Source organism: Indicator indicator, chromosome 3 (assembly GCF_027791375.1).
Source record: "Indicator indicator isolate 239-I01 chromosome 3, UM_Iind_1.1, whole genome shotgun sequence".
Taxonomy (NCBI): domain Eukaryota; kingdom Metazoa; phylum Chordata; class Aves; order Piciformes; family Indicatoridae; genus Indicator; species Indicator indicator.
In genome coordinates, this window is record NC_072012.1 from 36,220,617 (window position 1) to 36,234,473 (window position 13,857).

The 13,857-nt window shown below is 36.9% G+C and overlaps 1 protein-coding gene across 1 annotated transcript in view; it reads left to right on the plus strand.

The window, feature by feature from the left end:
* The window catches only part of DOCK4 (dedicator of cytokinesis 4), a 204,070-nt gene that overhangs the window by 59,564 nt on the left and 130,649 nt on the right, over positions 1–13,857 (plus strand). The window contains 3 exon segments of the mRNA XM_054399340.1: positions 1,985–2,133; positions 3,456–3,540; positions 5,089–5,240. Of these exon segments, the coding sequence (XP_054255315.1) occupies positions 1,985–2,133; positions 3,456–3,540; positions 5,089–5,240 (386 nt within the window).

The following is a 13,857-nucleotide window of genomic DNA, read 5'->3' on the forward strand; positions in this document are numbered from 1 at the left end:
TTGAGATAAAAAGAGTTTAATATAAATGAGATTACATAATGCACAATTACCTTAGCTTAGCCTATTTGCGGAAAGAGCAGCAAAATGCAGGGAAAAAAACATCATAAAGCAGAAAACCAGTGCCCACCTGTCTCGCTGCCATGCCTGCAGAAAAAAGCCAACACCAAACAGAACCAAAAGCAGCAACTGGAACAGGAAGCTTTTCATGTTGCAATCTGAACTTCAAGCCGTGTAATATTTTGCTCCATCCAGCACTTCCATTTTGAAGCTGGCATGACATGACCATGGTATGAATAGTAGCAGATTCAACACAACCTATGACAACCAGTTGGTTTGACTTACACTCATTTTCTCATATTGTCCAGGATCTCCTGTGTATGACACAGATCAAGGGATGCCAGGGAGGCTGGGGAGTGATTCTTGATTAGCAATAGTGAACCAACTTTCGATTTACCTATCACACATTACAGAAGTGGACTTTTGGTTTTGAATTTGTTCATTAGCTCACTTCCTAAGTTTTAAGTAAATGTCTCATAGAATGCTTGAACACAGGTTGAAAGGGACCTCAGGGATCATCTGGTCCAACTATTCTTGGGAAGAGCACAGTTATTTCCCCCCAGACCTCTCGGCTCCCATCCATAGGGATGTTGTTTCCTACTGAAGGGGTTGGGAAAAGCCAATGGAGGGATGAAAATAATGGGCTGCACACCTCCAATCCTCCAGCCTGGCACTACAGGGAGGGCTTGTCTCCCTTCACCTCTTACCTCCTGCTCAGCCATGAGATGGGGATGCAGAAGATGATGTGCATGAGTAGGAAAAAAATACCTATGACCCAAAACCCTGAAAAGAATTAGTAACAAATGCAAAAGTCCCAGGCTTTTGCAATAGTGGTTGATTGCCATTATGAACCTCTCTATTGCAGCCCAGGACAGGCTGTTTTACAATTTTGTTGTTTTCTGTATTTGGCAATTTATGGGTCTTGTCATTTCTGTCCCTCTACTTTACATCTTCAGGTCGGTTCATTTCTTTCCTTGTTTACATGAAATCACTCTTACTGTGGTTAATAGTGCCTGTCTTTCCTTGTTCTGTCATTTCCTCTCATACTTTATATATACATTTTAATATTTCATCCATATCAGTCTTAATTCCATCACAACTCCCTACAGAACGCCCCTCTGTGAAAGGGTTCCACTTTATAGATACTTAAAAGTCTTAGCTTTCTGTTTAACTGTTAGTAGATTCATCTTCTTAAAATTAATTTTAATAAATGTTTTTTAGCCGTAACCATTCTATTTCTGAACCCATGTTATACTTTCTGTTGCCTTTCTGGACTTAGATTTGGTGAAGGAAGAGATAAAAACTTCTGTTTGTGAGAAAACAGTTACGGGAAATCATTGGAGTAGGAGGATGTGGTTTAAAAAGCAATCATTCACAATTTCTCCAGTTAGATGAAGAATGAACAACTGTCTGGACAAGATTCTGTCTATGTGATATTGTTCACCTGTGGTGTACAATTATATGCATACAAGAACAACTTAAAAGAACATTTAACAGTCTGTGGTTTAGTGTCTGAATGCTAGGAGCCATTCCTTTATGTGTATAAATTCAAACAGCCTTGAATTACATGATCACATATTCAGTTTGGATGAAACAGCAGCACAGAATGAAGATGAGCTTGGAATAAAACAATTTTTTTATTGTTGAAGTTTTGTCATATCACATAAATTAGACTATGAACATGAGGCATAAGGAGAGTAAAATTTTGGAGTTATTGTGGTACAAAGACAGTGGAAAGCTCTTAAATAATTTTATATGCATGTGCACATACACAGGTGCATGTGGGTAAAAAGATCACAATACAAAGGGGAGGAAAAAAGACTAAGTAGAGTAATAAAGAGTTTCCTTTAATTCCACCATATCTATATTTATTAGAATTGTCAGCTTATACAGGAGATGGAGAGGTAATTATGTTTTTATCTCACAGAGGAATGAGGGAGATCTCTTTCATCGACTCTGGCACATAATGAATGAAATCCTAGACCTGCGAAGGCAAGTCCTTGTTGGCCATCTCACACATGATCGAATGAAGGATGTTAAGAGACACATCACTGCTCGTCTGGATTGGGGCAACGAGTGAGTAAATATAATAATTAATTAACATAGTGTAATCTAATTAGAATGCTACAGCTTTAGAATGTTGAAATGAAGGACAGATTTCAGACACATGGTACTTTTTTCCTTTAATACACTTTCTCAGTTGATTTTCTGTCCTATGTTTTAACAGTAAAGTGACTTCTTAAATTTTTTTCCCCTTTTTTAATAGCAGTTGTACTGTCTGCAAGAGAATTGCTTTGAAATATCTGCAGCATGCTTTTCTGTCTTTTTGTAAAGCTTCTGGCCAGATTCCTATGTGATGCAGTTAGCATATCTCTGTTGTCTTAAGCGAAACTCTATATTGGCTGACATTACTTCCTTTTTTGACTTGTCACGCAGTTCATGTTTGGGATTCTCTAACATACATCTTGTCACTATGTTCTGCATCTTTCTTCTATCTGAGCTAGCACAAATTGTGTTAACTTTTTTAAACAAACAAAAAACCAAAACAAAAACAAAACCAACAACAAACCGAGCAAACTAAGAAACAGTCAAGAGAAAGGTTTGACATTTTGGTGCTGTTTGCAAAGTATTTTCTTTAGCCTATATTTATTCAGTTAAACTCTGACTAAATACAGCAATATTCAATAGCAGAGTTAACTGAATTTCAGGGGTTTCTGTAACTACTGTTGTCTGAAAGCTTAAATACCTAACATAGCGAAAGAAAAGTCGTTAACTGTGTAAGATTAACTGCTTAGAATTTTGTGCTAACTGAATAAAATGTTGATGAGTTTTGGAGTCATGATTTCCTACTCTTTAAAAACCATATTTTTTAGAAACCCTTTCTAGTCTTTTGGGTTTTTCTAGATTCAGTGTGACTGTCCCGTATATTTATTGCTTGTGACTCTGCTGAAAGTAAACTTATTCCTGTTGATTCAAGTTCATTTAGTTTATTTTGTTCAGGGGATACAACCAAGTAGCTTTGATGCCATCCTATCCAAATTAAAAATAAGCAGATGCGTTGGCATTTGATTTTCCTATTATCTTCTTTTTCATGGTTGTCACTCAAATTTACAATAGTAGTGCAATTCCGCATTGTACAATGCCCACAATAGTACAAAGGACAATATCCATTGTAGATCGTCCACTATGTGGAACAGATCTAAAAGCTGTGGAAAATGTGTTCTATTAAGTTATCAAGTGAAGGGGAGGAGTCATCTGTGAATGATGAATACAGCCAAAATACATTAAACTGAACTGCATTGTAGAGTACCAATTAACATGTAAGTTGGTTGTTGGAAATAGAAGCGATAAGTTCTTTTCTGTGTAGAAAGTACTTACTGTTACTCTTTCTCACACAGACAACTAGGACTTGACTTGGTTCCAAGAAAAGAATATGCTATGGTAGATCCTGAAGAGATCAGCATTACAGAGCTCTACCGGCTGGTATGTGAATATAATACTCAGTACTTTTGCTACAAAATTGCATACTGATGTTTTGATGGCAGCTTTCATCTACTTAAGCAAAAATATTTTTTGATCAAATAAACCAGCATTTCATAATGTAATGAGTTTCACTAAGGGGAAAAAGGTTTCTTTGGAACAGTTATGTAATCTCTGCATCTGTATGAGATGCTTTGGTTTGATATGAAATTTGTGATTCACGCTTATGTTACATGTTATTTGTTTTTTTGTTTTCTGACATGACATTAAAATTGCGACTGTTAACATGAATTTAATCATCAATAAGATGATGAGATTTTTTTCATTAGTGCTTTACCTGGCCCATGAATCCTGTGTAGATAAGATTTGTAGAATGGTAGTGCACTTGTGATACAAGTATTGTCACAATCATACCAGGCTGTTGGTCTATTCTAATATTAGTGTAAATAGCAGTTTAACTGCATAGAAAAAGCTCTTTGGGTATAAAAGGCTGTCTTGATTCATGAAAACCAGCACTGCTATTTCTTATCCTGATTTAATCTATGGTGAGGTCTAAGATAACCTACCAATTGATTTGTATGCGCTTGGGCTCATATTTAAGTATTCCAGCTGTTACAGATAAGCAATTCTGAGCCTTAACTTGCTTAAGATCAAGGTTTTATTTAAACTATGTTTTTAATGTTAACTTTTGTATTTAAATATAGACTAAAGCAAAAATATAGTTGATTTTTTTCTGTGAAACTGAAATTGTGATGGATTTTTGATAATTTGTAGCCACTTATATTAGTTTGTAGTGTCAAGCCTAATAGTAGTTTCTTCATGCCTTTGAGCAGTTTCAAAGTTGTACACAATCTTATGAAATCCTGTTGACATACTAGATGAAATACAGTGAAGAAACACACAAAGGAAGAATAACCTAGAAAACAAATAATGTAGCTCATGGAGTACACCTTCAAATATAGGAGAAAGAAAGAAACAAACAAAAGGCTGAGATAACCTCAGTTTGAAGGCTAAGGAGCTTAGATGGCTGTTTCAAAATTATTTTTGGTAAAATGGAAGAGAGAAATAGTGGAACTTAATATTGTCCTACTTTTAATGGGTGATTAAAATGGTGAAGGTATAAACTGTCAGATAAGACAATTTCGTGGCCTCTATATAGCAGTCTGCCAAGTACGGACATGTTTTTTTTTCCATTTTAAACTACTGGTATTTAGTGTTCTGCAAAAGCATTTTTTGTGTGTTTTAATAATAGAATATCAGATAATTAACTATTTCAAACAGCTGTGAAATACTATAGTGTTACAGCACAAAACTTCAAAGTGTCTTAGAATTTTCTGAGTAGAAAAAGGGTTACTCTAGAGGTTACTTTTTTCTCCTAGAGAAAATTATGATGCAGTGAGTACAACATTGGAAAAGTTCACTTCCTTGCATTTTCCTTCTCAGAATCAACCAAAAACATCTAAAGAACTCCTCCCATTTTTTACCTCTTTTTGTTTTGAGATTTTTGTGATTAATTCAAACTGGCCACTGTGGTGTTTCTGGTATTTTTAGATGGAGCATCGTCATCGAAAAAAAGACACACCAGTACCAGCTAGCAGCCACCATCTTTTTGTTCAAATGAAAAGTCTCATGTGCTCCAATTTGGGAGAGGAACTGGAAGTAATCTTCTCACTCTTTGATAGTAAAGAAAATCGGCCCATCAGGTACCATATGATTTTTTAATTTTTTTTTTTTTACTGCAGTATTAATTTTACCTAAGTATCTTTTGATACAGATAACAAACTTCACATTTGGAAACAAGCAGACTATAATCTTGACTCAGAATCCAATTTCTGTACTTGATACTTAGTTCAATTTCTATACTTCATAAGTTGTAGTGTCATTTTAGGTTTCAATAATATATTTTTCTCCATCTTGTTTGCCTGTTTCAGTTTTCAGTTGGTTTTATTTGTGTAGAAAGATGTGTACATTTATGCATACAGCATTCTGTGATTTAGTGATCATTTTTCAGTATCTCTATTTTCTTCTTTCCTAATCAGAGCACATTCAAAACTTATAAATGTCACCTGCTCTGTAATAGTGATGAGGTTAATTCTCCTAGGTACATGACACTGGAGGGGTTGCCCTTAGTGAATTAAGAGTCTTTTTATAAAAGGAGCCTGCACTTCAGTGAGGAGGATGCCTTTTCTTCAGTGAATCAGTCAAATACACTCGTGCATCCATTTAGGATTTGTTTGGCCTCTTTTTCAGCTGGGAGCTGATCCTGAAACCATTTTTCTTTCCTGCTTTTCCTAGAAGTTAAATTCTGTGAGAGCCCTAACAACCTTTGCATTTTTAAATATTCAGCAGCTATTTCTACTCCCAGCACATTTCTGGCCAAGAGAAAGAGCAAGGGAGTGAACAGTAGTAGAACTACTATGCACTTCATAAAGAGGAGCACAAGAGGAGAGTACAAAAGTCTTAAGTTCTTTTTAGGGAATATTCCAGGAAGATTGAACTGTTAAATGCATTTGTGCAGTGGTGATGGATGGACACCAGGTGCCCACCAAAGTTTCTTTACCACCCCCCTCCTCAGCAGGATGGAGAAAGAAAATACAACAAAAGGCTTATGGGTTGAGCTAAAGACAGGGCGAGATCATTTACCACTTCAAAACCAGGCTTCAGTTTTTAAACTGCTCAAGTGTTGGGTCCCTTCTGCAGGGTGAAGTTCTTCAGGAGCAGACAGGTCCCCCCATGGGGTCACAAGTTCTGCCAATAAACCTGGTCCAGCATGGTCTTTGCATGGGTTCACAGCATCCTTTGGATGTCCACCTTGCTCTGGTTGTAGGTTCCTGCATGAGTTGCAATCTGCTCTACTGTTAACCTCCGTGGGCTGCAGGGGGACAACTTGCCTCACTGTGGTCTTCATAATGGGCTGCATGGGAACCTCTGCTTTAGTGTCTGGAGTTCCTTCTTCCCCCTCCTTCACTGACTAGGTGTCTGGAGAGTTGTTCTTTTTCCCTGTTCTTACTTCAGTCTCTGTTGCCCTTGTGCAATTTTTCCCCCTTAAATATGTTATTATAGAAGCACTACTACAGTTGCTGATGGGCTCAGCCTTGGCAGCAGTGGGTCCATCTTGGGGCCAGCTGTCATCAGTTCTATCAGACATAGCAGAAACTTCTAGCAGCTTTTCATAGAAGCCACCCCTGTGGACCCCGGGCTACTAAGACCTTGCTGTGCAAACCCAATACAATATAGGCTGCCCTCTTGTCAGAAGGCTCCCATTCATAATCTAGCCAAAGTATTCTTGACAAACTTCTCAATGTGAGCATTTCCCATGGGTGGCAGTTCTTCTGGTTGTTGGCTGCTATGGCCTTCTCTCATCACCATAGAAAGAACATGTTCTGGAGGCAATAAACATCATCTGCTTTAAGACTGGCAACTAGAGAAGTGAAAGACTAGACTTCAAAACAGAAAAATACCTCTTTAGATAAAATGGCTCACAAATACATGAAAGGAAGTACAAGCTACTACTTTAAGCTTGTTAATAGATCAAAAAGTGTTACTCAAAATGTATACAAAGCCATGACTGTACTAGTTGTTGTCTTACATGTGGCAGCAGGATTTTGGGGGAACCATGTTGAATTTGGACTGCATTGGACAAAATTGCATCTATGCTTTGTAGTTGGGAAACATAAATAACCACTGCACTGAAGGAAGATTATATTGAAGAAATTAATTTTTATTGTTAGCAAAATCATGTGTAAGCAGCTATTGTTAGTGTCAGGTGCTAAATGCTCAGTCTTCATTCTGTCCTGCACTCTGGACGTTAGTCAACAAAATAAACTTTACTGTAGTTTCGGAGAATTAAAGGAGTGTGAGGGCACATCTTTTGTGTTCACTCCACTGAATGCCACAGCAGGTGATAGATTTAGGAGAGAGCTTTAGACCTGACAGAAAACAATTTGGCTGTTATGGATTGCTGAAAACAAGGTTATGGCAGTAGTGGTGGTATGAAAGCAAATGGATTGGATTTCATGTCCACATGAAAGCACAAATTCTAGAGCAGTTTGTCACATGCTTGCTGTGATCTGACCTTTAGTTATTGATTCCTGACTCCAGTGTCTGTTTGCAGCTGCTTTATTATGTGTGAACTTCCTCATCCTATTACTGGCAAACCTTGAAGAAGTGTTGTCATGAATCCAAACTGCCTTCTAGGGCACAGGGAATGACAAGAACTGTGTGAAGGTAGTTTGCAACCATCTGCAGTTGATTGTTTATGCTATTAGGTGGATTGGTCTGGTTTGGGTTTTTTTGGTGGTTTTGTTTCTTTGGATTTTGTTGCTTTTCACCTCAAGTTTCAGTTTTGCAAGCATTACTTGTGTTACAAGCCTTCCTCAGGGGGGGTAATCCTGCTTACTTTTATGCATGACATTAAGTACAAATGCACAGGTACAATTGCTCCAAAAGTATGACTTTATGTGGGTTCTAATACAGCGTTCATTATTCATCTGATGTAAATTGACATAAAGCAGGTGATCTCTGTAACCTCTTGAAGAGTACATTTTGAACTCTTGAGAATAAAAATAGCAGAATTGAGATTTAATAGATTTTTCCGTTCTGATACTTTTCTTAAGACTAAGTCAGCTTCTTGTCTGATGGACCTGCAAATGTAAGCTCTTTTTTATATATACATATTTCATTTGTTGTAACCTCAGGTTTTTGGAGTTGAAATAGCACCCTTAAGAGATTATTGGAGGAATAAAAGCAATGATACATGATTTTTTTTTTTTTTTTCAAATTGATTGCATATCTTTTTACACAGCCTTTATTATCTGTTTCATACATTCAGCTGTTTGAACAGAAACATTTACTCAAATAACACCATTAAACTGAACTGCAGTTGTAGATACTGGGGCAAGTACCCATGAAAAAAAAGACTAGTAAGGTTCTAGGAGGCTTGAGTATAGCAGCTTCAGCTCCAAACTAAGAAAAAACAACCTATGGGGAGGATGTGCTGATCCTAAACTGACAGCAACATTCAGAAAGCAGTATAGCACATTTAAGCTTACAGCTCACCTGGCTTCTTCACGTTACTTGCCTTCAAGGAACCACAGCATAGAGATTAAATTATTTTTAATGTGTTAGTCTAAATCTCTGTCGTTGCAGAGTTTATTCAGAATGTTTTCATTAAATTTTGAATATTTGTACATTACTGATAAGAGGTTGTAATTTTTAGTAACACACCTAAACTGATTTTATTTTGTGGTGATAGTGACCTGGCAAATTTGCAGTTATTGATTCTTCTGATCAATTGTAGTGTCAAGTACTTAGAGTTTGAGTTTTTTTGTCCTTTATTTGGATAATATCAGAGTTTTATTATTAAAGTGGATAGCATGTTACTATGTAGAAAAGTCTGTGCTTTGGGGAAAAAGGGGTACTTGGTAACATAGAGAAGATATAATTTTATGGCTGAGCTTTACAGAATCATTTTGTTTGGAAAAGACTCTCAAGGTCAATCGAGTCTAACCTTACTCTACCAAGTTCACCACATCTACACGGCTTCTAAACATGTCCATGGATAGTGACTCAATCACCTCCCTGGGCAGCCTGTTCCTATGCAGGACAATGCTTTCAGTGAAATATTTTTTCCTAATGTCCAGGCTAAATGTCCCCTGGTGCTGCTAGAGGACATTTCCTCTTGTCCTCTTGTCCTTGATGGATGTCCAACATCCATCTTACAACAGCCTCTCTTCAGGTAGTTGTAAAGACTGGTAAGGTCTCTCCTCATCCTCCTTTTCTTCAGCCTAAACAACTCCAGTTCCCTTAGCCGCTTCTCATAAGGCTTGTTCTCTAGGCCCTTCACCAGATTCATTGAACTTCTCTGGACCCACTCTGAGACTGCAATGTCTGTCTTGTACTGAGGTGCCCAAAATTGAGCACAGTGCTAGAGGTATAGCCTCACCAATAAAGAGGACAGAGGGAAATTAACCTTCGTGGTCCTGCTTGCCGCACTTTCTAATACAATCCAGGATGCTGTTGACACTGGCCACCTGGGCAGACTGATGGCTCATAAGCAGCCACTTATAAATTAGTACCCCCATGTCCCTTCCTGCTGGACAGGTTTCCAGCCACTCTTGCCCACATCTGTAGCTTTGCTTGGGGTTGTTGGGGCTCAGGTGCAGGACCTGACACTTGGCCTTGTTGAAGCTCATACAGTTAACCTTGGCCCATCAAGCCAGTCTGTCCAAGCCCCTCTGTAGAACATCCCTACCTTCAGCCAGATCAACAGTCTCACCCACCTTGGTGGTCATCTGCCAAGTTCCTGAGGATGCACTCTATTTCCTCATCAAATCAGCGATAAAGATATTAAAGAGAACTACCCCCATTACTGAGCCCTGAGGAACACCAAGTCCAAAAGTAAGGTTGCCCTTAGGCCATGTAAAGTTGTAGTTTTCTCAGGTGAGATTAAGAACTGATCAGCCTTAGATTATAGTTGTTGAAAAATGAAAGGTAATGAAAATTTTAGGTTTGTTGCTATAGTTACAGATTTTTTTTCCTGAAAAATGCATGCCATAGCAACTGAGACTAAGTTATGAGCAGAAAGCACAGTGTGTTAATAGTTCTTGCATTTACCTTAGTGGAACTGAAATCATAAAAACAGAGTATCTGCTAAGAAGATATCATCACATGCTAAGAACACATTAAAAGAATATATATATATATAAAGTAGAAAGAAATTTAGATGTCACATTGAAAGCTATGATCATGAATGTCAGCACTCAACTTTTCTCTTATTCTCATGACCTATTTGCTTTGCTGCAGAAACTAAATGCAGTAAGTATTCTTGGCAGGGATATATTCTAACACAATGCAATGCTGGGCATCGTTTGCCTTTGTAAAGACAACCAGAGGAGGAAAGGGAGACTAGAATAATTGGAATTCCCTTTATACAATATCTTGATTGCTGTAGCTTGAGGCAGTTCAGACTCCTTGGAAAATAGGAAATGTAAGTTTGAATACTCAAAGGCAGAGCAAGAAACTGAACATGGCTTTTTCCTTTCTTAAAGAAAAACCCAGCCTATTAAAATAAATCTGTTCAACCGCACTACGCTCTTGTACATTTTTATTTTAAAATAAAAACATCCGAAGTGGTCACTGCCTGCTTTATATTTAAATTTAGCATTTGCTCTTTTTTGTTTCTCTGATTAGTTGTGCTTCATTATGGAAGGACTGGTCTTGAAAACAGGCAAGTTTATCTTCAAAGTAGGGGGGGAATGCTATCGGCCTCTAGAATCTGAGTCGATGGAGATATCTTTCTGTAGTCATCAGTATGATGCCAAGAGTAAGACGTATGCCAATGCTTAGCATTTCCATTTTGTTTATTCATCATGAAACCTTCTAAAATTAAATGGATTTTGGGATTGGAATCTAGCTCTAAAGACATCTAAACCAAAGATTTTCATGTGAATTGCATCTCTAGGGTCCTGTCTACAGAGACCTAATTATAAACCCAGTGAAATAAAGTGATTCAGCTGATAAAACATTCTATAGAAGACACAGACATGTTGGATAGCTCTCCAGAATCCATAGACTGTATTGTTTAAAGAGCTGCTCAGTGTTCTTGGAAGTAATTTTAACCTGAATTCATCCATTTTCTTTTTTGTTTTTCTCTTTCACTAGCTTAGATCTCAATAAAATTTGAGCCTTCAAGTTCAGAAAGTTAACGCTGAATTCGTAAAAGATACAGATACTTAAGAAGTCAGGTAACTGATAGTAACATTATCTCCTCAGAGTAGAATCCATAAGTAAAAGCTCTCTGAGTTTTCTTTTATAATATTTGCAAATGATTTAGCATAGATGAATTAAGTGATAGGTATATACAAATTTACTACTGTAGCTTCAATATATATTGAAATTCTTTTGTTAAAGAAAGCATGCCCTCTGTATCTTTTTTTGCTGTTATGTTGTAGTAGGCAATGTACATGTCTGAGGAATATTCTTTTAATTTAACATATAAATAGGTGCTCTCATTGTATACCCTGACAGTGCGTTTCTAGGATAGTATCGTTTAAAAAAGAGATGGAAATTAAAGTCATAAAACTGCTAAACCATTATTGTGGGTTTGATAATGTGTCTTACTATTCCTTTAGTGCTTTGAATAAAAGGAAAATTAGGTAAATTTATAGTTAGGTTATTCTCAATTACATAATTTTTCATCCTAAAAGCAAGGGTAAAGGCTTGTAATTTTCTCAGTGTGTACTAAGAATTAGATAATATGTTTTTCAGGTGAAATGTGATGAACTGTGATGTTGAAATGAGTTAGTGACTTGGCCAGAGAAGAAATCTGTTGTTGGATAGTGACAAACTAATGAAAAAGATTAGCTGGTTGCTTGGGGTTGCTTTTGACCTTCAGAATTCCTAGCTAAAGATTTCTGTGGATTAGAGGCATCACTTGCACCTGACTTAGTGTGATTAGTGCCCACGTCAGGCAACAGAGGTCTTTTTTTCTTTCAGCTTTAGTAAACTAGAGATAAATGTTCTTTTATGATCACTTGCCATTTGTTGGGGACAGTATGGGACTGTACTTTCTCCAGGCATTATTAATTGCTGGAAATTGCTATTAAATAACTGTTTGTAATTGTGTTGACATCCACAGTAACATGAGTTATGCTGTATTAAGGCAGATGTAACATTAAAATACAGGTTTATTTATAACTTAATTGTTGTTAATAAGTAGTAGTAAGAAATAATACTGTGTAGAATTTGTTTTGATATAATTTTCTAATGTGCCTTCACACTTTAAAAGACTATTTTTTTTTTTTGGACATGAATATTCTACTTCCTGTATGGAAGCAAAAAACCTGTCAGTATTTAAGTCAAGTATTTAAATTCGAGTGATTACATGCTTATGCACCTAATGCATTATGACTACAGTTGCAAGTTGTTAATTTTCTGCTTAATTGGTGCATATTAATTTCACTTGACTGCGTATGCATATGTATATATCCATGTTTTCTTGCTTAAACTAGCTGCTAGAAAGAATTTTTACTATCACTTGAATTAGCAATAAACAGCTGAAGTCAGCCATTAATAAATCCGAGAGTTTTCTCTGATGTGTTCTTGTATCTTGTTCCATTTGCCTGCCTTCTGCTTTGCAGTTTTCTTTTCTAGAACAGCAACAGCCTCTGAGTAGGGTAGACAAAGGTGTGAATGGATCTGCTTTAACATGGTACAGCCACATAGCCTGTCCCAGTAAAATTCTTCATTTTATGCACTGAAGTCTTCTAAGCTTACGTTCCTCCTCCTCTTCTATTTCTGTTAAGGTCACAAGCCTTGTTTGTGTATTCTTCCGTTTTTTATTCTTTAGGAATGTAAAAAGCTGTCTTTATGACACCTGTATTTAGCTCTACAAATGAATTGTTAGAATCCTAAGGCAAAATTTTTAGCACATGCGGTTGGAGAGTAGTGGTGTTTACTGTATTTGGAAAATGAAAGAGGTCCGTCTTGTTCTGAGGCTTTTCTGTCTTTCAGTTCAGTCCTGTTTTCCTGGCCACTGCTGGGCTTTTACTGGCTACTTAATGTTGTACAACATCTTCATCTGTTTTTAAAGTATACTATCTCAAACATACTCTGCCTAGATCTATTGAGAGTCCAGACAGTAGTTAGTGTTGTTGAGAAATGCTTTTATAAAATCTGTTCCTTGAAATTGTCTTCTCAGACCCTGAACCGTGAACCAAAATGTGATGATCAGATTTTCTTTGGAAACAATCTGAATGAAGGAAAATCCTGTAAAATACGCAGCAGAGCGGTACTTACGTCATTTTTCACTTTGCAAGTTAACTGATATGTTTAGGCATTACAATCACATTGCAAAAACATTTTCAGAGTTAAAAGGGGTTATAAACACCTATAATGTTGGATTCCCAACATTTAAAGTACTGAAGAATGTGGCAGTGATTGTTTGGTTTTGGTGTATCTTCCTCTCTTTCCAGCACAAAAATTAATGAAATGAACCTCTTTTCTTGCATTTAGATCACACTTACAGAGCCAGTGGTATCTGCTTCAAGAGATCACCCAGTGACTAGTTTTGTAGTGGCTGATTTTTTTGAGAGAAGGACATCTGATGATAATACATACTTTCTCCCTACATGGACTCATATAATTTACCAAATAGAGCAGTTTGTAGCAGCAGTGATGACCTTACTTTAGCCAGAGGGCCCATTTGCACTGGAGCTCTAAGACCACCAGTGCTTCAATCAAAAAATATTGATTTTTTTTTTCAATCAGATCCTAGAAAGATATCATCAGTGTTTTGTTGTGTGACTTTTTTGTTGTGTT